Source organism: Suncus etruscus, chromosome 15 (genome assembly GCF_024139225.1).
Source record: "Suncus etruscus isolate mSunEtr1 chromosome 15, mSunEtr1.pri.cur, whole genome shotgun sequence".
Taxonomy (NCBI): domain Eukaryota; kingdom Metazoa; phylum Chordata; class Mammalia; order Eulipotyphla; family Soricidae; genus Suncus; species Suncus etruscus.
The window spans coordinates 86,004,343-86,029,246 of record NC_064862.1 but is presented as its reverse complement, the minus strand read 5'-3'; the positions used below and the strand labels follow the sequence as shown (position 1 = coordinate 86,029,246).

Genomic DNA, 24,904 nt, shown 5'->3' with positions numbered 1-24,904 from the left:
CTTCTTTCTTTCTTTCTTATGCTTCACCTGGACATTTCAGGGGTTATTCCTGATTCTCTATCTTGCAGTATACATGGCACCAGGGACTTAACTGGGACTGGCCATGTGCAAGGCAAACATCTAATTCCTATGATGTCACCCCAGACCTCAAGGTCCTGCTCAAACCAAGTCCTGTGCACAGGCAACTTGCCCTGCTGCTCTCCAGTTGTTTTCTTTCATTTTTTTTCTTTTCTTTTCCTTTCTTCCTTTTTTGGTTCTTCTTTCCCTCTTTTCTTCCTTTCCACTTTTTTTTGTTTGTTTTTGAGGGGCCACATCTGGTGGCACTCATGGGGTTACTTCTGGCTCTGCACTCAAAAATTACTGTAGGCTCAGAGGACCCTATGAGATACTGGGGATCAAACCCGGGTCGGCTGCATGCAAGGCAAATGCCCTATCTGCTGTGCTATCACTCTGGCCTCCCTTCCATTATTCCCTCCATCCTTCCTGCCTTCCTTTCTTTATTCCTTTCTTTCTTCCAGACTCCTGTCTTCTTTCTCTATTTCCTTCCTTCTTTCTTCCATTCTTCCTTTCTTCCTTCCTCTCTTTCTTTCTTTCTTTCTTTCTTTCTTTCTTTCTTCCTTTCTTTCTTTCTTTCTTTCTTTCCTCTATTCCTTCTTCATTTTCTACTTCCTTTCCTTCCTAATAGCATCCCTCTTTTAAAACATTTTAGGGGTCACATCCAAAGTTCTTAGGAACTATCCCTAGCTCTGGGTTTGGGGGACCCTGTAGTACTGGGAATTGAACCCAAGCCTCCTGCATGCAAAGTTTTCAGTTAGTTCAATTACATCTCTGGTCTTCCGGTCTTCCTTCCATCCTATCTTTCTTCCTTCTTTCCTTCTTTCTCCTTCCTTCCTTCACCCTTCCTTTCCTCATTCCTACCACCCTTCTTTCCCTCATTTTCCCTTCTTTTTTTTTTCCTTCCCACCCTGCTGGTGTCCAGAAAGATAGGGTCTCCTCCACACCCTCACAGAATATTTGTCTTAGCATATCAGGAACAATAAGAAGTTGATGAAGAGCTAGTGCAACAAGTGGGGTGCTTGTTTTGCAAATAACTGACCTGGGTTCAATCCCCAGTACCCCAGATGGTCCCATGAGCCCTGCCAGAAGTGAGCCTTAAGCTCAGAGCCAGCCCTGAGCATTGCTGGATGTGCTTCCCCGAAAAAACTGACTAAATAAAAAATCGGGGTGAGAGAGGACTGTTTTCTTTGGAAATGGGAAGGGGAACCCCAGGGACAAAATTGCTCTCTCTCCTCTTCTGGCCCCTGGTTGACCTTGGAGGGTGTGGGGGGCTTCCTGGGACATCCAGGACCCACCCCCTTCCAGTCTCCCTAGCTGGGCATTTGGCCAAGCTCCCCACCCAAGCATTTAATCTTCCCCAGCACAGCTGTTGCCTGAGCTCAGACAAAGAGCCTCTATCCCCAAGCCACCCCAGAAGTAGCCTTGAGCACACCACAATCTAGGGGACAGGCAGCCCCCTCTCCCTTCAGTTCTGCATCGTGACCCTTGGGCACACTTTGCTTCCATCAATCTCTGTCTCTCCCCTCAGCCTGGCTCTGGGGGAGACTTGAATGATTTCCAACCCCACATAGAGCGTGATTCCCCTCCTCAATGGGGCCACAGCAAACCAGGAGAGTGAGAGAGTGTGTGAATGTGGAGGTGTTGACAACTGTATTGGCTCAGAGTGACCATAACTGGACAGGCTGCAAGGAGGGATGAGAGGATGTGACATACTCAAAGGAAGAAGGGAAGATGGGGTCACATGGTCCAACACGTAAATGCCCAGGGCCAGAAACATTGTTTAATAGTTTAGGAGCTCAGCACAGAATTCTCAGAGCACAGAGCCAGGGAGCACTTCTGAGCACAAAGTCAGAAATAGCCTCTGAGCACCACCAGGGGAGCACTCCTGAACACAGAGCCAGAAAGCCTCATAGCATCACCAAGAGACGCTCCTGAGCACAGAGCAATAATAGCCCTAGAGCACCACTAGGGGTGGGATGGATCTAGAATCCAGAGCTAGCACTTTCAAGGGGCCGGAGCAATAGAACAGTGGCAGGGCGTTTGCCTTGCATGTGGCCATCCAGGGACAGACCCAGGTTTGATCCCAGCATTCCATATGGTCCCTGTTTGACCAATTTTGTTGACACCACAAAGAGAGAACACCAAAAAAACTCTTAACTTTCCCTGCCCAGACACTCATGCACTCAACCAACAGGCTCTTCACTTACTGGTCCTTCATAAAGATTGCACCCCAAAAGTGCCCTGGTGGAGAGCAGTGCAATCAATTTTGGGAAGGCTATGAGATATAAGAACACTTTGGGATTGTGGAGGAGTTATTTCCACTGGGCCTTGCACAACGCATAGGAGTTTGCCAGTTCACACCTTCAGATAAAGTTGTCTTGTTGTGGGCCCTGAGGATTCCCCACCTTCGAGGTAACAGGTGTTGTTTATATATTTCCCAAGGTGGAAAACGCGGGTGGGTGGGAAGGCTTGAAACCTAGAAATGGTCTCTGGGTCTATCTGTAGCTTCCAGGAGGGAAGGCAGAAAGTTTCGCAAGCCGGCCAGGTAGAGATCAAAAATTGCAGTTACACAAAGCAGGGTGCTCATCAAGGTACAAAATATGGACTCTCCCTCCCCATAATGCATCTTGGCTCAGATGTTTAAAACTGTGTGTGTGTGTGTGTGTGTGTGTGTGTGTGTGTGTGTGTGTGTGTGTGTGTGTGTGTGTGTGTGTGTGTGTTTGTCTTAGTTCAATGACAAATCCGGACGCCAGAGGCAAGAGGAGTTGCGCGTCACTCTGGGAATTGTCCGGTCCCTGAAACACTGGATTTGGGGGTGGGGAGAAGCTTGGGGCCTCCCTACAGCTTGAGGGGGTGTCACTCGCAGCTGGGGAAGGGAGAAGGGTCACTCCCGGGGGGGCTTGGACTGTATAATAGAGAAATGGCGCCCACACCCACCAAGTGTGACCCCCCCTCTTTGGCTCCAAGTTCCCCTCCGCCGATTCCTCCGCGCCCCTCCCCCAGCACCAGCCCCTCCCCCAGATGGGGCGCGGAGCCCCCCGGCCCCCTCCCACCCCAGCTTGGAGGTACCAGAAGGGCCCTCCACCCCCACCCCAGTCTCCCCCACGGACAGTGGGAGCTCGGGCCTGGGAAAGCGACGGGGATTCAACCTCCTCCGACTCCCCCGACTTTTCCGGGGGGGTCCCCGCACCCCCAAAGCGACACGCCTGCCCCTCCTACACCCCGCAGCTGTGGAGCAGGTCGGTGAAGCGCGCGGGCAGCGGGGAGGGGAGCCCTTTGTTTGCAGCCAGCAGCCCCGGGTCCACCCCACCCCACCCCTTCTTCTCCAGGCTGGGGGCGCGCGCTCGCGCGTAAAGGCGCAAGGATGGGGAGGGCGCGCCGGGGCGCACGCGGGGGGCTCCCCTTCTCCTCTCCCCACCCGCAGGTGAGGGCGGAGTCGGGAGCCGAGGGAGTGGGGGTTGGGGTTCTCATCCCATCACCACCCTGTCTCCAGTCCCAACCCACCCACCCACCCACCCCTCCTTCCCGCCTCCCACCCCACATCACCCCACCGCGGCAGCTCCAGGTTCCCCACCCCTCCTGCTCGCTCGCTCATTCATTCGACAGATTCTGGGGCCCGTTGGCCGAGCCGAAGAAGGCCCCCACTCTCTCTCTGTTCTCGGAGACCACCCCTTCCTTCCCCCTAGGCCCCCCAGTTGGGCAGGGGTCCCCCCACCGCGCGCGCGCGCACTCTCCAAACTCGCAGATGCTCCAAGCGCGCGCAGACGTTTGGGGGGCCCTTGGAAACAGAAAAGGGGGATGGTTTTCCCTAGTGGGGTTCACTGGCACCCCCTTCCCGCGTCCCCTGCAATGAGCAGAGACTGCCTTCTCTGAGATTCTTGAACTGGCGCTCACTGTTTGCCAAGGCCTAGAGATGGTTGGCTAAGAGCCTAGGAATTGGGGGTTTGCACAGCGCTCTCTCCATTGCACCTCACCCCTTTCTGTGACGCCCCCCCTTTCATCCTCACTGTCTTCCCAAGCTTTTAGGCGCTGGGGGGAATCAGCCACCTCCTGGCTGGTGTTGTGGGGGGCTCTCCCACCATCCCCCAGGCTTCAAGCCCTGCCCAGATGAGGCTCCACATCTCCAGGGATGTGGACTCAGCCCCACCTGCCAGGTGCTCCCCTTTTATGGAGGGTTTGTTTTGAGGTACTCAGGGATCATTCCTGGCAGTGCTCACTCAGGGGGGAATGCACGGATCAAACCTGGATTGGCCATTTGCCAGGCAAACACCTTCCCTTCTGTGCTCTGGCTCTGGCCCATCCAGCAGAAGTTCTGCTGCCCAGTTGAGCACTCCAGCTGCCTGGCTAACTTCATTGCTGAGCCATCTCACCTCCAGTAATCCCCCCTGTGACTTCTCCTGCTGCCCAGCCAGCCCTGGCCCGATTCTCCAGCGTGTCCTATGGGCCAGGGCTTCTGCGGGTGGCATCATTGCACTTCCTCCTCCCAGCATCCAAAGTCTTTGTTCTCCAGGGACCCTATCTGGTCTGGAACGGTGCCCTCGCCATGGGCCAGGGTCCTTGGGCTCAGCTCCTGATGCCCTGGTTGGCCCTGGGGTACCTGGTAGGTGCCCAGGGTCTCTGGGTCGGGGCCCCGGAGACTTCAGGTCCGGGACGTGTTCGCAGGAGAGGTGGACCTCCTATCTTGCAAGGGTGCGTGTGGGGTGTGAGCTGGACCGCGTGGGACTGGGCTACCCTCCTGGGAAGTGTTGTGGGGAGCTGTGTGAGAGGCCCCAGGGTAGGGTGGGTACTCATCTAGGCCGGGGTTCACCCACCCTGCTCTCCCCAAGGCCCAATGTGTGTGGCTCCGGGTTCCAGTCCTACTGCTGCCCCGGCTGGACCACGCGCCCCGGAGGGCACCTGTGCGTCGTGCGTGAGTGCTGCCACCTTCTGGACTTGGGCGGTAGTTCAGGCAGGGGCAAAGGGAAGTCCCACCTTCGTTAGACTATTTGGGGGGGTCACAGAAGAATTGACCTGGGGTAGAGATGGGGTGGGGGCTTCTGTAGGATCTCAGGCCTCAACCCAACCTATCAAGTTTATTTTCTTTTGTCTTCCAACTTAGCTGGTTCTGACTACCTGTAGATCTTTCACTGTGGCTCCCTGTCTCTGTCTGTCTCTCTGTCTCTGCCTCAGCTTTTGGTATTTGGGCCACAATCCTGGCTCTGAACTCAGGGATCACTCCTGAGGGGCTCAGAGGACCCGGTGGGATGCTAAGGATTGAACCTGGGTCAGCCACATGCAAGGCAAGTGCCCTCTCCACTTGTCCTAGTGCTCTGACCTACCTTTTGTTTTTCTTTTGTTTTTTTGTTTTGTCTTTCTGTTTGGTTTGGGGGATACCCACCTAGCTCTGCTCAGAGGAGCTACTAATGCAATTCTTGGGGTTTGCCCCTGGCAGTGCTCAGGGGATCTTGCGGTGCTGGGAATCAAAACCAAGATTCCTATGCGCCCATTCATCTACCTGCCCAGCCTGGGTCTGCTTTTTATTTCATTTTATTTTTTTTTTGGGGGGGGGGAGGTCACACCTGATAGCACTCAGGGGTTACTACTGGATCTGCACTCAAGAATCATTCCTGGGGGCCGGGTGGTGGCGCTAGAGGTAAGGTGTCTGCCTTGCCAGCACTAGCCTAGGACGGACCTCGGTTCGATCCCCCAGTGTCCCATATGGTCCCCCAAGCCAGGAGCGACTTCTGAGCGCATAGCCAGGAGTAACCCCTGAGCGTCACCGGGTGTGGCCCAAAAACCAAAAAAAAAGAATCATTCCTGGCAGGTTTAGGGGACCATATGGGATGCCGGGGATCAAACCTGAGTCTGCCACATGCAAGGCAAATGCCCTACCCACTGTGCTCTCACTCTGGCCCATCAGTCTTTTGCTCTTGGTCTGTTTTCGTCTTAGTCTCCTTCTGGGCTTCCCATCTCCCCATTTCATGGCAGCCCCTGGGACAAACCTCAACCCCAAGGCCAATGCACCCCAATTTTCTCCCATTTCTATATCCCTCATGGCCCAGAGAGGCCATAGTCCTGGGTCCAGCCCCCCCAAGGCTCATGGCCCTGATGCACCATCTTTGTCCCTGCCAGCTCTCTGCAGACATGCCTGTAGCCCGGGGTTCTGCTTCCAACCCAACCTGTGCATCTGTGCCAATGGGCATCAGGCCCCCAGCTGTGGGGTGAGCAGAGGTGAGTGGCAAGATAAGGTCAGAAGGGCCACAGGGAGAAAGTTGGAGTCATGGGGTATTCAAGCTTTTTCTGTGGGGCTGGAGTGATAGCACAGTGGGGAGCGTGCTTTACTTGCACACAGCTGACCTGGGTTCGATCCCCGGCATCCCATAGGGTCCCTTGAGCACCACCATGAATACAGAGCCAGGAGTCAGCTCTGACCACCACTGGGTGTTCCCCCCCCAAAAAAAAAATTAGAACAGATTCTGGAAGACCCAGGAGTGGTGCAATAAGATCAGTGGGGAAGGTATTTGTTTTGCACACACTGGGTTTGATCCCCAATACCCCAGAGGGTCCCCGAAGCCCCACCAGGAGTGATCCCTGAGCACCACCAAGTGTGGCCCCAAAACAGACAAAAGAATTAGATACTGCAGGCTCTCCCAGTCTCTCCTGCTTGCACAGACACAGTGGGGGAGTCTGGGTACACGGGGCTGTCTGTGCCCCACGGTGAGCCTCTCTTCCTCCTTCTTCTAGAGGTGGGGTGCAGAGTGAGCTGCTTGAATGGTGGCAGTTGCAGAGGGGACTCCTGCCTGTGCCAGAAGGGGTACACGGGCACCCTTTGTGGACAACGTGAGTAACTGGCCTGGGCTCTGCTGACTAGAGTTAAAGGGTGCAAAGGGGGCGCTTACCGACAGGGGCCAGTCTCTGAGGAGCAGGGTTGGAGGACACTGAGTGATTCTCCTTTCCCTTTTCTTTTTTGTCCTCCTCATCTTTCTCCTCTTCTTTCTCTTCCTCCTTCTCTTCTTCCTCCTCCTCATCTTCCTCCTTATTATCCTCCTCCTTTCCCTCCTCCTCTCCTTCCTCCCTATCATCCTTCTCTCCCTCCTCCTACACCTTCCTCTTCCTCTCCTCCTCTCCCTCTTCCTCTCCCTTGGATTTTTTTTTTTTGGGTCACACCCAGCTGCACTCAGGGGTTACTCCTGGCTCTACACTCAGAAATTGCTCCTGGCAGACTCGGGGGGCCATATGGGATGCCAAGATTCGAACCACCGTCCTTCTGCATGCAAGGCAAATGCCCTGCCTCCATGCTATCTCTCCAGCCCCTCCCTTGGATCTTGGCCAGATAACTGGGGTTTCTGGGTAACGACAGACTTAGGGCTGGAGCGATAACACATCAGGGAGGGCATTTGTCTTGCATGAGGCTGTCGCAGCATCTCATAGATTCCCTAAGCATGGCCAGGAGTGATCCCTGAGCACAAAGTCAGGAGTCTACCCTGAGCACCACCAGGTGTGGCCCCAAAACGAGCAAAACACATAGGCTTGTGGGTGAGAGCCCCCAGTTTCCTTAGTGGCTAGGCCCTAAGTCTTGTCTCTCCCGCACAGCCCTATGTGACCATGGCTGCCACAACGGAGGTCGCTGCATCGGCCCCAATCTCTGTGCCTGCGTGTATGGCTTCCTAGGACCATGGTGCGAGAGAGGTGCGGAGCCAGGGTGGGGACAAGACCCCAGAAAGTGTGGGGTGGAGGATCAGATTCTTCCAGGCTCTTCTTTTCTGATGCTGTGAAGGGCACAAGAAGCTGTCTGTGCCAGGGAACAGCATCTGGGAAGGCTTCCTGGGGGAAGAGACATGGAGAAATTCATAAATTGACTATACCTCTTTTAGTCCACACATATGGCGAATGGTTCAGGGGAGGTGGGTGGGTTTGGGGATGGGGCTTGGTTCTTGCCAGATTCTATTGAGAAACCTGCATTGACTTAGGTAGTCAGTGCCATCTGGGGGGAGAGCACTGGATTCTGAGTTCCTCCTCTGTCTGAGGTCCAGGTTGGGGTACAGTGCGGTTGAGCATTTCTTCCAAGGGGCTTCTCCTGTCTCAGTGCCAGGCCCCTGACTGGAAGTATATTTATCAGCCAGGTGCCAACAGTGGGGACAGAGTTAGGGGGCTGAGTATAGGAAGAGGTGTCAGGGACGTATTCTGGGGAGGTCCAGATGTTGCCCCTCACTCAACATCTGGAAGATCCTGACCTTACTCTTGGAAATGGTTTGGGCAATGGGTTGGAGGGAAAGGATTTTGAAGGGTGCGTAGGAGTTCATAAGGGACCCAGCATAAGACTTGAGGTCAGGAGCTACAGGCAGGGAGTTTCAGAAGGTGCTGGTTGTGGGGTAGCTGGAGGCTACATGCCCCCCTCTATTCCTCACAGACTATCGGTCGGGTCCCTGCTTTGGCCAAGTGGGGCCCTGGGGCTGCAAGCACCAGCTGACGGGCCTCACGTCCACCAAAACCCTGTGCTGCGCCACTGTGGGGCGTGCCTGGGGCCTGCCCTGTGAGCCGTGTCCTGCCCAGCCGCACCCCTGCCACCGGGGCTTCCTCCCCAATGTCCACACGGGTGCCTGTCAGGGTGAGTTGGGAGCAGGAACAGGGCAGACCCAGGAGACACCCAGCAGCCTTGGTTGCTCCCTCTAACGGGAGTCTCCTTCCCTGACAGATGTGGACGAGTGTGTCAGCCTGCCTGGCCTCTGCTCTGGGGGCCTCTGCACCAACACGGTGGGGGGCTACACCTGTGTCTGCCCACCAGGGTTCACCAGCAGCCAGGATGGGACACGCTGCCTGGGTGAGCTAGGGCGCCCTAAGGGGCTTGTCGGGGTGGAGGCGCCTCCTAGTCTGTGCAACCTTCAGGCAACAGGAGAATCTTCAAGCTCTCCTGTTTTTGTCTTTCTGGACCTGGTTCTCAGTTCTTGCTTGGGCCACACTCGGCAGTGCTCAGCACTGACTCCCAGCTCTGTGCTCGGGCATCACTCCTGATGGGGCTTGGAGGACCCCATGGGGTGCTGGGAATGCAACCTGAATTAGCCACATGAAAGCAAGCTCTCTACCTGTTGTACTCAGTTTCTGGCTCCCTTTGGGAGAATTTGAGGGATCATACCCAGCCTTGCTCAGGAGAGCCTGTAGGGTGCTGGGGATCAAACCCTGCCTGTTTGGCCATGTGCTAGGTAATGCCTTAACCACTGTGCTATCTCTCTGGCCCCTGAAGAGATGCTTTGTATCAACTCAGCATACTTAGAACATCTCCCAGATAGGTAACTTGGGAAACTGAGGCACAGGTCATCCTGGGGGACAAAGGGGCTGTCCCCGCCAGCAGTGCCAATGGAGCTGGGCTGAGAAGCTGTGTGGAACTGTGGGACTGGGCCTCCTCTTTCCTCTCTACTCACCACACCACCTCCTTGCAGACCACCGGGCTGGTATCTGCTACCTGGCACTAATTGGGGGGCGCTGTGTGGGACCCGCTGCCCTGCGCTACCCCCGAGGGTCATGCTGCTGTGAACGGGGCAGGTGCTGGGCCGCTGGATCGTCCCCTGAGCCATGTCCTGTCCCCGGCTCAGGTGAGTGGCCGGGGCCGCCCCTCTCTGAACCCCACTGCTCGGGAAGCCCTGGCCTCAAACCTGCTTCTGGCCTCACAGCTGAGTTCCAGCGACTATGCCCACATCAGAGAAGCAGCCCAGCCTCTGCACCAGGCGCTGCGGTTCCAGGCTTTGGATCGACACCACAGGACCCCCGGGGTTCTGAGCCAGCGGTTCCCAGCCTGAGCCTCAGTGGGACTCATGTAGGTGAGATTTGGAGTTTGAGAGGCGAGACCCAGAGGTTGAGGAAACATGTGGGATGAAAATCCTGAGAATATTCTCAGGGGTGGTGATGGAGGTTTGGAGGACCCAGATCTTCAAGTGTTTTTGCTTTGGGGTACAGAGTTGGGACTCAGGGTTTTGGAGGAGGTCTAAACTTTGAGCTTGTGGTGGGGATCTGGGGTCAGGGTATCATTATTGGGGGGGGGGTTTGGGCCACACCCAGTGGTGCCCAAGGGCTACTCCTGGCAGAGCTTGGGGGATCCAGTGGGATGCTGAGGATACAACCCTGGTAGGCCATGTGCAAAGCAAGTGCCCTCCTTGCTGTGCTATCACTCCGGTCCTGGGGTTTGATTTTTAATTTTTATTTTGGGGTCACACCCAGCAGTAATCAGGAGTTACTCTTGGGTTTGAGCCCAGAAGTTACTCCTGGGGCTGGAGCAATAGCACAGCAGTAGGGAATTTGCTTTGCACATGTCCAACCCAGGATGGACCCAGGTTGGATTCCCAGCATCCCATATGGTCCCCCAAGCTTGCCAGGAGCGATTTCTGAGCGCAGAGCCAGGAGTAACCCCTCTCTGAACAGCCATGTGACCTAAAAAAACCTAAAAAGAAAAAAAGGAATTACTCCTGGTGGGATTGATTCAGGAGCTCCGATGGGATGCCGGAAATCAAACCCAGGTTAGTCGCAAGCAAGGCAAACACCCTTCCCACTGTGCCATAGCTCTGATTCTACCTGATTCTACCATTTGAGCCTCCTGAGGTCTTTCCTGTGCCCAGTGTGATCCCTGACTCTCTCCTTCAGCTCCCTCACACCCCCAGATCTTCCCATGAACTCCAGCCCAGGCTGCCTGCCCAGAAGACCTAAACATGTTTGCTGCTGCGATCCCCAAACCCCAGTTAGTGGCAGGATGGGAGTCAACACCATGGAGAAGGCATGCTCCACAGCCCCCTGTGGGATCCAGGGGGCCTCTCTAGACCCCTACAGCTCATGGGGAACAATGAGGACCCCCCCTTAACTCTCCCCATTACCTTTCCTCACCCACCTTTTGGAGGGCTCACAAGAAGTGTCCCCAAACTCTAGGATCAATCAGTACTTGGACACAGCTGTGAGTGTATTTTGGGGGGGGATACAAAAGTCAGTGCCTGAGGGACCATGTGGTGCCACAGACCAAAGTTGGGGCTTCAGGCTACAAAGCCATGTGCCAGCCTCTATCCCACCTTTTTTCAGGGGGGTTTGGGAGGGGCACATGCCTTTATCAGTCTGTATCTGTGCTTTGAACAAGGCAGCACTGACAGTACATATGCGAAGGAGGGAGGGAGGGTGCTTGCTTGCATCCAGTTGACCCGGATTCAATCTCTGTGCAGGAAGAACTACTGTGAAGGTGGAGGACAGGGAGATGGAGATGGGTGGCTGGGAGTGAAGGTAGAAACTGGGGCGGGGGGGGTAGAGGCTGGAAGTGGAGGCAGAAATGGAGGCTGGAATTCCAGCTGAACATTGAGGTTGGAGGCTGGAAGCTGAGGTCCCTGTTCGGGCGCCAGTTGAAGTACCAATTAAATTAATAAGAGTCCTGGATGGCAATGGATGATGGTGGATGGAATGAGAGGCCTTTCTCGGCCTGCCTGGACACCTGCATCTCCTTCTAGCCCAGTGCCTGCAGCTTCTTTGGACTGACGGGTCTGTGGGTTCAGGGTAGTGGCAAAGAAATAATCCACAAGTAGTCAGTAGAAGTCAGGAGACATGAAGACATAATAATACCCGAGCTACCATATATGTATCTTACATGGCTTCTAAACTAACCTTTTCAGCAGTCTCCTTCATCAGCCCTGCATCTCTCCTCCTTCCAGCTGAAGCTTCTCTTACTGAATCTCTCCTCTGAATCCTTCGGAATCCTCTTTACGCCCCTCAGCCAACCCCTTTGTTATCTTCCATAGACCCCTCCCAGAAATGGGCTGGTCTTACCATCAGGTAAGATGAGACAGCAAGTTGGGAGAGGAGGTAATAGAAGTTAAGGTTGGGGCCCGGAGAGATAGCGCAGCGGTGTTTGCCTTGCAAGCAGCCGATCCAGGACCAAAGGTGGTTGGTTCGAATCCTGGTGTCCCATATGGTTCCCCTGTGCCTGCCAGGAGCTATTTCTGAGCAGACAGCCAGGAGTAACCCCTGAGCAATGCCAGGTGTGATCCAAAAAACAAAACAAAACAAAAAAAAAAAAATTGGGCCCAGAGAGATAGCACAGTGGCGTTTGCCTTGCAAGCAGCCGATCCAGGACCAACGGTGGTTGGTTCGAATCCCGGTGTCTCATATGGTCCCCCGTGCCTGCCAGGAGCTATTTCTGAGCAGACAGCCAGGAGTAACCCCTGAGCAACACCGGGTGTGACCCAAAAACCAAAAAAAAAAAAAAAAGAAGAAGTCTCAGAGTCAGGAGTAACACCAGAGCGTCACCAGGTGTGGCCCAAAAGCCAAAAAAAAAAAAAAAAGTCCCAGCAGGCTCAAAGGACCCATGATGGGTGCTCAGAGGGGAAATGGGCCAGCGAGTGGGCATAACCCGCCTTACCTGCAGGCCTCCTCCACTCCCCTTTGCAGACGCTGCTGAATGCCAGGGCGGGGCCCCCAGCCCCGGCTCCTTCCACTGCCGCTGTCCCGAGGGGCTGGTCCAGGGCAGCAACCATCCATGTACAACCAACCAGGTGCCCAACCAGGTGCCCAGCCAGGTGGCCCGCCAGGTGGGCAGCGCATGCTACAGCGGCCTGGACGGGACCAGCTGCACACGCCCCTTCCCCGGCACCTTCACCAGAGCCCAGTGTTGCTGCGCCAGCCCCGAGCACCACTTCGGGGAACCCTGCGAACCGTGCCCAGCTCAGAACTCAGGTGAGCAGCCAGGCCCTCCCGCCCCTGCTGGATCCTTGTTTCCTGGGCATGGAATGTGGGAGCTTCTTTCTGGGGTGCTCGGGATGAGGGTGCTACAGGTTAGGTGAGAGAGATAGAGAGACTTAGGGCCAGAGCAGCAGTACAGCAAGAAGGATGCTGGCATGGGCCAACCCAGGTTCGATCCCTGGTGTCCCATAGGGTCCCCTGAGCACCGCCAGGAGTGATTCCTGAGTACAGAGCAAGGAGTCATCCCTGAGCACAGATAGAACCAGGAGTAACCCCCAAGCACCACCAGGAATAATTCCTGAGTATTCCCATTGGTGGCCTTTAAAAAAAATAAAAGGATGATGGGAATGTTGCACTGGTGAAGCGTGGTGTTCTTTGCATGACTGAAACCCAACTACAATACAATCATATTTGTACTCAAGCTGTTTAAAGATATATATTATATATTATAAAAGGAAGGGGCCAGAGCAGTGGCGCAAGCAGTAGGACATTTGCCTTGCACGCGCTAAGCTAGGACCGACCACGGTTCGATCCCCTGGTGTCCCATATGGTCCCCAAGCCAGGAGCGATTTCTGAGCACAGAGCCAGGAGTGACCCCTGATCGTCATCAGGTATGGTCCAAAATCAAATTTAAAAAAAAGGAGAGACCTGGGCCCGGAGAGATAGCACAGCGGCGTTTGCCTTGCAAGCAGCCGATCCAGGACCAAAGGTGGTTGGTTCGAATCCGGTGTCCCATATGGTCCCCCGTGCCTGCCAGGAGCTACTTCTGAGCAGACAGCCAGGAGTAACCCCTGAGCACCGCCGGGTCTGGCCCAAAAACCAAAAAAAAAAAAAAAAAAAAAAAAAAAAGGAGAGACTTGAGTGCATTGTCCTCAGCAGGGATATCTCAGTCCCTACTCACCCCTCAATAATAGGGGTCACAGTGGGTATGGATACAGCCCCCCTCCCTAGCCACTCACACTGATACCTCGGCCCTGGTGCTTGCAGCTGAGTTCCAGGTTCTGTGCCCCAGCAGCCTGGGCTTCTCCACGGATGGGAGAGGTGAGTTGAGTAACAGAGATGGGCTTGGGGGGCTCGGGGCAGTGCAACTTGGGCAACGGGCCCTGCCTGGTGCTCAAGGGGCAGAAATGCATCTGGGATGGGGCCAAGGGACGAACAGTGGGGAGGGCCCTCTCCTTGTACTCGGCTGACCTGGACTCAGTCCCCAGCACCCTATAGAGTCCCCGAGCCCAGGAGTGATTACTGAGTGTAGTAATCACATGAGCCAACCCTGAACACTTCCGGGTGTGGGCCCCAAAATAAAACAAGAAAACATAATAATGGTCCCAGCGTAGTACCACAACAAGGAGTGCGCTTTCCTTGCACAGGGCCAACCTGGATTCAGTCCCCAACATCTCATAGGGTCGTCCGAGCTTGCCAGAGTGATTGCTGAGCACAGAGCCAGAAATAAACCCTGAGCACTACCGGGTGCAGCCCCCACAAAAATTGGTGCAGGCAAGACTAAAGATAGAACAGTGGGGAGCCCGGAGAGATAGCACAGTGGCGGCGTTTGCCTAGCTGTTGCAAGTCAGCCCCTGAAGAGGTTGACTGATAGAGGGATGAGGATGGAGGATGAGGTCTTTCCCCTCCAGCTCGGTGTACAAGTCTGCCACCCTGTCCAGCCGACAGTTCTGAGGTGAAACGGCAGGTAAACAGCTCGCAGACAGTCAGGCTTGTGGAAATATTAGCTTTATTCGGTGGACAAGACTGAAGTCCAAAGACTCAGCCTCAGTTCCAGCAAAAAGCCCCTGGCCTTCCACAGACCCTTGTTTTTATCCCCCAGAATCAGGTACCACCCAATGGTGGGATCAGATACCACCCAATGGTGGAAGCAGAATCAGGTACTACCCTAGGGTGGGGGCAGAATGCCAGGTCACACCCTAGGGTAGGGCACAATCACCGATCAGGTTAGGGTCAGTAACATAATAATCCCATAAAATGTTTACATACACAACACCTTGCAAGCAGCCGATCCAGGACCAAAGGTTTGAATCCCGGTGTCCCCTATGGTCCCCCATGCCTGCCAGGAGCTATTTCTGAGCAGACAGCCAGGAGTCACCCCTGAGCACCACTGTGTGGCCCAAAAACAAAAAAACAAAAAAGATAGAACAATGGGGATTCCTGGCACTACCAATGTATCTTGAGCCCCACCAGGAGGGTTTGCTGAGCACAGAGCCAGGAGTCACCCCTGAGTAGTGCTACAGGGGGCCACAAAACAAAAACAGGCTATGTGTAAGGAACAGGCCTTACACATAGCCAACCTGTTCAATCCCTGGCACCATCATGGGGTGCAACCCTGGGGACCCCCAGAACTATTTGGAGTAACCTAGGCATTCATGGCACAGAGAGGCCCACGCAGCACCGAATCCTTGAAACCTTCCCTTGAAAGACCAGTGTGATGGGTCGAAAATATCACAGAGAAAAGGCCAGAGTGATAGCACAGCGGTAGGGCATTTGCCTTGCATGTGACCAACCTGGGATGAGCCCGGGTTCAATCCCCAGCATCCCACATGGTCCCCTGAGCCTGCCAGAATCGATTTCTGAGCACAAAGCCAGGAGTAACCCCTGAGTGCAGCTGGGTGTGGCCAAAAAGGCAAAAAAAAAACAAAACACAAAAATTATCATAGAGAGGGGCCAGAGCAATAGCACAGAGGAGAGGGTGTTGGCCTTGAACATGGTCGACCCAGGTTCAATCCCTGGCATCCCATAAGATTCCTCAAATCCAAAAAGAGTGATTCCTGAGCTCAGAGCCAAAAGTAAGCCCTGAGCACTGCCTGGAAGGCACCTCTAAAAAAGAGGGGTGCTGGGCCCGGAGAGATAGCACAGCGGCGTTTGCCTTGCAAGCAGCGATCCAGGACCAAAGGTGGTTGGTTCAAATCCTGGTGTCCCATATGGTCCCCCGTGCCTGCCAGGAGCTATTTCTGAGCAGACAGCCAGGAGTAACCCCTGAACACTGCCGGGTGTGGCCCATAAAAACAAAAACAAAAAAACAAAAAAAAAGGGGGGGTGCTGTGGAGCTCCAAGGCACTAGGCACAGAAACATTCCCCAACCCTGACAACTGGGCACTCTCCCCAGCTCAGCTCAGTGGCTGGGGGTGCCTTTCCACGTAGAACACATGTTTCTAGACATGAACTCCAGGCCCTGCACCCCGTTTCTCTGCAGACATCGATGAATGTCACCTCTTTCCTGAGATCTGTGGCCCGGGTACCTGTCGAAACACCCCGGGCACCTTTGAATGCCACTGTCCCCAGGGCTACAAGAGTAGCTTGGCACCGAGGCAACAATGTGTGGGTAGGTCCCACCTCAGGGCTGTGGTGAGTCGAGATAGAGAAGAGGTTGTGCAAAGGTCCTGGGGTAGGGGAGGGTGAAAGGGCCTTTGGGTGAGCTGGGGAGGGTTGTTGATAGTGAATTTGGAGTCCTTGGAGTACAGTGGGGCAGGACACCTGTTAGGGTTTAAGATTTGGGGTTACTTCTGAGTTTTAGGGGGGACCTTCCATCCCCCACTTCTCTCTATAATCACCCCCAGTCAACCCCCAAAGCCCTATTTTTGTTGCCACAACAGGGGGCAGGGAGACTGCATTGTGTACTCTCTTCCTGCCCTCCTCCTGTCCCCCCATCTCCTTTTAGATGTGGATGAATGTGAGGTGGGGGGATCCCTCTGTGAGGCACATGCCTCCTGCCTCAATTTCCCTGGGAGTTTCCGCTGCCGCTGCCAGCCAGGCTGGATAGGAGATGGACTTAGATGCCAAGGTGAGTGCAGTGGGAGGCGTCCCAGGAAGGGGGGTGTCCGGGTCAGGGGCCTTCCCACACTCCCACTCACAGACCTGGATGAATGTACCTCCCACACACACCCCTGTGATCCCATGGCCACTGCCTCAACACCACTGGCTCCTATCACTGTGCCTGCCAGCCTGGCTTTCTCCAGAATGGCTTCTACCATGGTTCATGACGGGTGTTGGCCCAGGGAGCTGGGGCCCAAATGGCTGCTGCTGTGGCAGTCTGCAGCTTCCTGGATTCAAGATAAGCCTCGTAGGCCAAGCTCTACACCCTCTATCATGCCTCAGTCAACCCTCTACTTTGGAACCATCTCATTTAATAACTGGGGGTTTTTTTGGAGAGGGTCTCATCTGACACTGCTTGGGGCTTACTCCTGTCTCTTATTTATTTTTGTTGTTGCTGTTTCTTGGGCCATACCCAGTGGCACTCTCATTCATGGGTTATTCCTGGCTCTGCACTCAGGAATTACTCCTGGCAGGCTCAGGGGAACATATGAGATGCTGAGAATCAATCTTGAGTCTATCCTGGGTTGGCCTCATGCAAAGCAAATGCCTTACTGCTGTGCTGTACTTCCTGCTTTTTCTTTCTTTCTTTCTTTCTTTCTTTCTTTCTTTCTTTCTTTCTTTCTTTCTTTCTTTTTCTTTCTTTCTTTCTTTCTTCTTTCTTTCTTTCTTGTTTTCTTTCTTTCTTCTTTCTTTCTTCTTTCTTTTCTTTCTTTCTTTCTTTCTCTTTCTTTTCTTTCTTTCTTTCTCTCTCTCTCTCTCTTTCTCTCTCTCTCTCTTTTTTTTCTTACCTTTTTCTGGGGAGGGGTTGGAGCCATAGTCAGTGGCGCTCAGGTATTACTCCTGGCAGGCTTGGGGTACCATATGGGATACTGGAGATCGAACCCAGGTCTGTCCTAGGTTGTCTGCATGCAAGGCAAATGCCCTACTGCTGTGCTATCACTCCGACCCATTTATTTATTTATTGTTTATGGGCTACAGCCAGCAGCATTCAGGGATTTCTCCTGGTGTGTGTTCAGGGGTCATTTTTGGCGATGCTCAGGGGCCCTATGGGATAACAGAGATCAAACCAGCGTTGTGGCCTCATGCAAGGCAAATGCCCTCCCCACTGTGCTATCTCTCTAGCCCCTTACTCTTATCTCTTAACTCAGGAGTCACTCCTGACTAGGCTCAAGGGACCCTATGGTACCTGTGATCAAATTTGTGTTGGCCTTGTGCAAAGCATCCTCCCTACTGGACTGTGCTCCAGTAGGACTGTGCGGGGTGCCTGCACTTGTCCATACCTGTGGGGTGTAGTTGGCATTAGCGCAGAGCCCTCAGTCCCCTGTGACCTTTATCCTGGGTGTGGGGGCCCAGCTCACCCATGGACCCCACATTCTCCCATGCTTTAATCTATTGGCCAATCTACTACTTTACCCTGAGCACCCTCCCACCCCAAATGCCACATGACTAAAGGGCGAAACCCCAAAACCCAGATATGCCCAGGACCTATAATGCCAAGAAACCTCTGGGGTTTTTGGGGAGAGTTTTGGGGTCACACCTATTCATGCTCTCTGCTGTCTCCTGGTTCTGCACTTTTAGATTACTCTTAATGGGGTTTGGGGGACCCTGTGGGATGCTGGAGATTGTTCAGCCATGTACAAGACAAGCGCCCTCCCCACTCTGTTGTTTCTGGCTTCCTTTGGGGGGATTTGGGAGTCACACCCAGAGGTGCTCAGGGAACCCGATGAGATACCCAGGACCAAACCTGGGTCAACCGCGTGCTAGGCAAGCGCCCTGCCCACTGTCCTCTCCATCTTAGCTCTGGGTTCTTAGTTCTGCTTGTCTGCAGCCCCGGGGTATCCATGAATATTTGGGGGCCGACTTGCCTGCCTTGTGAGGGTCCTAGCCCGCTGTCCCCCAGCCCTCTGCCTCCTGGGAACCCTCAGACAGGGATGAATGTGCCGAGGACAGAAACCTCTGTGCCCATGGGCAGTGCCTCAACGTCCCCGGCGCGTTCCGTTGCGAATGTGACCCGGGCTTCGAGAGCACAGAGGACCAGCGCGCCTGCCAGGGTGAGTAGCGGCTTTGACCTCAGGAGGTGGGCAGGGGGGTGTAGAGTGACCAGGGGGCGGCTGACTGGGGCACCCCACCCCGCAGACGTGGACGAGTGTGCGTCTGGGACCCTCTGCGCCTTTGGGAGCTGCAAGAACTTGCCTGGAACATTCCACTGCGTGTGTTCAGACGGCTTTGCACTGGAGCTGGGAGGCGCCCGGTGCTCAGGTCCGTGGGGTTTGGGGGTCCCAGCTCAGCCCTCAACCTTTATGTGTGTGTATTTGAGCCACACCCAGCAATGCTCAGGGCTGACTCCTGGCTTTGTGCTCAGGCATCACTCCTGGTGGGGCTCAGGGGATCCTATGGGATGCAGGGTTTGAACCCGGTCAGCTCCCCCATCTCTCTTCTCCACTGGACCCCCCTATCTTAGTCCCCTGGACTCTTCTCCTTTATTTACCTTGTGCTTGGGAGGGGATGGGGGACATAGCAGGTGGGGTGCAAGACTGACTCCTGTCTCTGTGATCAGGGACTCCCAGACAATTGGCATTCTAGGTCCTGGGCATATCTGGGTTTGGGGGTTTCGCCCTTTGGTCATGTGGCAATTGGGGTGAGAGGGTGCTCAGGGTAAAGTAGTAGATTGGCCAATAGATTAAAACATGGGGCCGGGAAGGTGGTGCTAGAGGTAAGGTGTCTGTCTGCCTTGCAAGCGCTAGTGTAGGATGGACCACGGTTCGATCCCCCGGTGTCCCATATGGTCCCCCAAGCCAGGGGCGATTTCTGAGCGCATAGCCAGGAGTAACCCCTGAGTGTCAAATGGGTGTGGCCCAAAAAAACAAAAAAAAAATAGATTAAAACATGGGAGCATGTGGGGTCCATGGGTGAGCTGGTCCCCCACATCTGGAATGAAGGACACAGGGGCGTGAGGGCTCCTCGCTAATGCCACCAACACTCCCTAGGTGTGGACGAGTGCAGGCACCCCGCAAGCTGTATCAACGGTCGCTGTGTGAAAACTCCTGACACCTACGGCTGCAGCTGCCCTCAGGGCTTCATGCAGGACCCCAATAGTGGCAGCTGTGTGGGTGAGTAGATAGAACACATGGGCATCCCAAGACTGGGGAACAGGTGAGTGAGCAGAGCAGGGCAGGGACCCACCCTCTTCAAACTCCTCACAGATGTAGCTTGGCTGCTCCCCATCTAGTGAGGTGACCCCAGATGCACAGAAATCTCCATCCATGGGCTCGGAGAGATAGCACAGCGGTGTTTGCCTTGCAAGCAGCCGATCCAGGACCAAAGGTCGTTGTTTCGAATCCCGGTGTCCCATATGGTCCCCCATGCCTGCCAGGAGCTATTTCTGAGCAGACAGCCAGGAGTAATCCCTGAGCACCGCCGGGTGTGGCCCAAAAACCAAAAAAGAAAAAAAAGAAAAAGAAATCTCTAAACATGCACAGCTACACACATGTTTCATGCGAACGCATGCATATTAGCACACACGTTCTGGGCATGCATATCTGTCAACATGTAGACAAGTATATGAACTCATGTACAAGTGAACATGTGTTAATTTGTCCAGGAACAACTTTATCCAGGAACACGCATATTACACATTCACATTCTGGGAACATATATGCACATGAACAGACTTGCCTAGAGATATGCTACAGGTATGTCCACACAGATTTTGCATAGATGGTGTACACACAGGTATGGAGATGGATGTGGAGTCACACATGTAGAATCTCACTCAGATGTTGAGTGGGGTTTTGAAGACTGAAGAGTTTCCAAAACAAGGCAGACACCAGCCTAGAGACAAGTGCTGAGACACACATGCCAAACGACATGTGCATACAAACACACATGTGTATGCATCATCCAGCCACCTCTTCCTGATACATTCTTTTGGGGAAGACCACACCTAGCAGGGCTCAGGGGTTACTCCTGGCTCTGCCCTCAGAAATCACTCGTGGCAAGCTCGGGGAACCATCTGGGATGCCGAGGATTAAACCCTGGTCCATCTCGGGTCTGCTGCATGCAAGGAAAACATCCTACCTCTGTGCTATCTCTCCGGCGCCTCCTAATCGTGTCTTTCTTCTATGTAGACACCCGAGTCGGAAACTGTTTCCTTGCCATTCAACATCGAGGGGATGGGGGCTTGTCCTGCAACACCGAGATTGGGGTCCGCGTACCCCGGGCATCCTGCTGTTGCTCCCTAGGCCAGGCCTGGGGCAGCCCCTGTGAGCTGTGCCCATTCATCAACACCAGTAAGTCTGAGGGAGGGAGGAAGGGAGAACTGAGTCCTGAGCCTGGCCTCTGGGTAGCTGGAAACCAGAAGGGGCTAAAGGTTCCTCGTATTTTCACCCACTGTCTCAGCCTCTGTCCTGCTGCTTCACACTCGTCCTGTGAAAATCCCTCTCCAAGTGTTTCTGTTCACTTGCTCAGTTGCTCAACAAATACCAAGGTTTCCTCTGGTCCTTGTGCTGGGAATAGAAATGGAGGAGTCAGTGTTCCAGGGACTTTGAGGGTCAACTGTCCCACAGGTTTGTCTGAGCGACACAATGATGGCTCAGGAGAAAGTTGTGGGCAGGAAAGTTTCTCTAAGAGTGAAATATTTGAATGGGATGTTGAAGGAGGAATTGGACTTTCACAGTTACAGTAAAAAGAAGGATGAATGACAAGGGGGAACAGAAGACGAGGCATAAGTTGGGAAGGGACCTGCCTGCCTATCCATGTGTGTGTCTCTCTGTGTGTGTCCATCTGTCCAGGGCTTTTCATAGGGGAAACATTTATTTCCCATCTGAAATTTTATGTCAACACTATAATTTAAAAAGTTGTTCCTAATACAGCCATTTCAGGTTTTTGATATTCTAATACCAATTCCACCACAAGGAAATGTGACCTTCCTTCTACTTGTCTCCCAAGTTACACCCCCACCCAACCCCCCAGCCTGCCCCCTTAGCAGGCACAAAATCATTTGCTTTCTATTGCTTGTGACAACAAATATCTTACAATGGTGTTGCTGAAGTTACTATCCGAGGACTTACTGAGCTGTTAGGTGCTCATTGCGCCTTCTGTGCTACTCTTTACACTCTCTGAGCTTAGTGGGCCTCTACACAATTTTCCCATCTAATTTTCTGTGCTCCTGCTGAGCTGCCTGGCTTGTGAACTTTGAAGGTTTCTTGTGGCTGGATAGGTGGCTGCGTGCTCCCACGACCGTATCACAAGGATGATTAGGCACCTTGGCTTCTCAGACCTACCAGGTTCAGCATAGAACCAGCTTCTAGATCAAGCATGGGGCTGGGCTTATTTAAATGGGAATGGAGGGGCTGGTGAGGTGGCGCCAGAGGTAAGGTGTTTGCCTTACAAGCGGTTCGATTCCCCGGCATCCCATATGGTCCCCCCAAGCCAGGCACAGTTTCTGAGCACTTAGCCAGGAGTAACCCCTGAGCATCAAACGGGTGTGGCTCGAAAAACCAAAAAAAAAAAAAAAAATGGGAATGGAAATGGGTGTGGGTGGGGGAGTGCAGGACACCTCCAACAGGGCAGGGATTGGGTCTGTCCATCTCCATGAGGGGGCAAATATTTTGTCCCACTGGGATATAGAAGAAAGAAGGGAGCTTGGGAAGGAAAAATCTCCTTTTTCCCCAATCACAGCAAATGGCCCCAGAACTGATCTGTCCAGAGCTGGAATTATCACACAGTCACACATATGTACACATTAGGCTTGGCCAAGCTCTCCTGGCCCCAAATGGCTGAGGGTACAAGGATATAGGTTATAGTGGTGGGAAAGGGAGACAGGAAGCCCCCCCATCTGCTGATCCCTTTTGCTTTGCCTAACTGCCCCCCCCCCCAGATCTTCTCAATGTTCCTGTTTCCCTTGCAGCGGAGCACCGAGCCCTGTGTCCTGGTGGGGAAGGCTTCCGGCTCAGCTCCATCACTTTTGCTCTGGAAGGTGAGTCCTCAAAGGCTCCCTGGGTGGTCCCCCAGCCCCTCAGCAAAGCACAGGGCAGAGCATCACTCCACACATACACAGACCCAGAGGCCAAGTTAGTGTCAGATGCAACAGTGCTTTTGGCTACCGGTGAGTTCTCTCTCTCTCTCTCTCTCTCTCTCTCTCTCTCTCTCTCTCTCTCTCTCTCTCTCTCTCTCTACTGTCTCTGTCTCCTGTCTCTGTCTCCTGTCTCTGCCTCTGTCTCCTGTCTCTGCCTCTGTCTCCTGTCTCTGTCTCTCTGTCTCTATCTCCTATCTCTGCCTCTCTGTCTCTGTCCTCAAATAAAAACCAAATAGTAGGGGTCAGAGTGATAGAGCAGCAATGCGACTGACCCAGAACGAACCACGGTTCAATCCCCAGCGTCCCCTATGGTCCCCCCAGCCAGGACCGATTTCTGAAAACATAGCCAGGAGTAACCTCTGTGCGTCACCAGGTGTGACTCAAAAACAAACAAAAAAAAAAGTAAATTTATAAGAAAGTGTCTTGGGGGGTCTGAGAGATAGCATGGAGGTAAGGCGTTTGCCTTTCATGCAGGAGGTCATCAGTTCGAATCCCAGCATCCCATATGGTCCCCCGTGCCTGCCAGGAGCAATTTCTGAGCCTGGAGCCAGGAATAACCCCTGAGCACTGCCAGCTATGACCCAAAAATCACAAAAAAAAAAATAAATAAAAAATAAAGGAAAGAAAGAGAGAGAGAGAAGGAAGGAAGGAAGGAAGGAAGGAAGGAAGGAAGGAAGGAAGGAAGGAAGGAAGGAAGGAAGGAAGGAAGGAAGGAAGGAAGGAAGGAAGGAAGGGGACAGATAACAAAGGAAGGAAGGGGACAGATAATGAAGGGAGGAAGGAAGGAAAAAAGGAAGGAAAAAAGGAAGGAAGGAAGGAAGGAAGGAAGGAAGGAAGGAAGGAAGGAAGGAAGGAAGGAAGGAAGGAAGGAAGGAAGGAAGGAAGGAAGGAAGGAAGGAAGGAAGGAAGGAAGGAAGGAAAAGAAAGTGTCTTGGAATTCTGTTTTGTTTGTGGCAACACCCAGTGGTGCTCAGGGCTGTCTCCTGGCTATGTTCTCAAGAATTATCTCTCTGGGGCCAGAGAGATAGGTAAGGTGTTTGCTTTAGACCTAGAAGGATGGTGGTTCGAATCCCAGCATCCCATATGGTCCCCCAAGCTACCCAGGAACGATTTCTGAGCGTGGAGCCAGGAATAACTCCTGAGCGCTGCCAGGTGTGACCCAAAAATCAAAAATCAAAAAAAAAATTATCTCTCTGCCTCCAAACTTGACATTTGGGGGGGGGGGAGTTGGGCCACACCCAGCATCACTCAGCATGACTCTATGCTCAGAAATTACTCCTAGCAGCACTCAGGGGACCCTGTGGGATGCCCAAGATTAAACCTGGGTCAGCCGCATGCAGGGGAAACACCATTCCCACTGTGCTATTGCTGTGATCTCCCACTTAATTATACTTTAAGAAACAGAACTGGCTCTTCCAGGCACCCTGAGAGCCTAAGACACATGTGGGGGCCTCCCCCAAGATCCTCACGGACTCCTCACTTCCTGCAGACATTGACGAGTGCCAAGAACTTCCGGGGCTGTGCCAGGGAGGTGGCTGCATCGACACCTTCGGCAGCTTCCGATGTGAGTGTCCACCTGGCTACCGCCTTCAGGAGGACATGAGCAGTTGTGTGGGTGAGCATGGACCCCCCCCCATGCTATCCTGCCCCCGGTAAGGATCCTTCTCTTGTTCCCAGCAGCTGGAGCCTCCTTGGAACATCCCATCTGCCCTCTACTCTGTTGGGATATTGGGGTGTTGGAAATTGAACCGGGGTCTACTGCATGCTCTACCCACTGAGATATCTCTGGTCCCTCACTCTGTTTCTCTTTATCCTTATTAATGCTCTGCTTTCAACAGTATTTAGCAAGTATCTAACTCATGGATCCTCACTTTTCTTTTTTTTTTTTTTTGTTTTTGGTTTTTGGGCCACACCCAGCGTTGCTCAGGGGATACTCCTGGCTGTCTGCTCAGAAATAGCTCCTGGCAGGCACGAGGGACCATATGGGACACCGGATTCGAACCAACCACCTTTGGTCCTGGATCGGCTGCTTGCAAGGCAAATGCCGCTGTGCTATCTCTCTGGGCCCTGGATCCTCACTTTTCTAGATACAAGATCAGAAGTCTATCTTTTTTTGGGGGGGCACACCTTGCAGTGCTTAGGGGTTCCTCCTGACTCTGCATTGAGAAATCACTCCTAGCAGGCTGACTACCCTCTAGGATGCCAAGGACCAAACCTGGGTCGGCTCTATGCAAAGCAAATGCCCTATCCGATGTGCTAACATTCCAG

General features: G+C 53.6%; 1 protein-coding gene across 1 annotated transcript in view; it reads left to right on the top strand.

Moving 5' to 3' along the window:
- The first annotated feature begins 3,421 nt into the window (after positions 1 to 3,421).
- Positions 3,422 to 24,904, top strand: part of FBN3 (fibrillin 3) — a 38,149-nt gene continuing 16,666 nt past the window's right edge. The window contains 22 exon segments of the mRNA XM_049788282.1: positions 3,422 to 3,481; positions 4,466 to 4,746; positions 4,884 to 4,966; positions 6,169 to 6,267; positions 6,781 to 6,876; positions 7,630 to 7,725; positions 8,447 to 8,644; positions 8,732 to 8,857; positions 9,474 to 9,626; positions 9,705 to 9,851; positions 12,448 to 12,732; positions 13,726 to 13,779; positions 15,941 to 16,069; positions 16,406 to 16,528; positions 16,601 to 16,639; positions 16,642 to 16,719; positions 18,486 to 18,611; positions 18,697 to 18,819; positions 19,548 to 19,670; positions 20,688 to 20,849; positions 22,469 to 22,537; positions 24,126 to 24,251. Coding sequence (XP_049644239.1) covers positions 3,422 to 3,481; positions 4,466 to 4,746; positions 4,884 to 4,966; positions 6,169 to 6,267; positions 6,781 to 6,876; positions 7,630 to 7,725; positions 8,447 to 8,644; positions 8,732 to 8,857; positions 9,474 to 9,626; positions 9,705 to 9,851; positions 12,448 to 12,732; positions 13,726 to 13,779; positions 15,941 to 16,069; positions 16,406 to 16,528; positions 16,601 to 16,639; positions 16,642 to 16,719; positions 18,486 to 18,611; positions 18,697 to 18,819; positions 19,548 to 19,670; positions 20,688 to 20,849; positions 22,469 to 22,537; positions 24,126 to 24,251 — 2,776 coding nt within the window.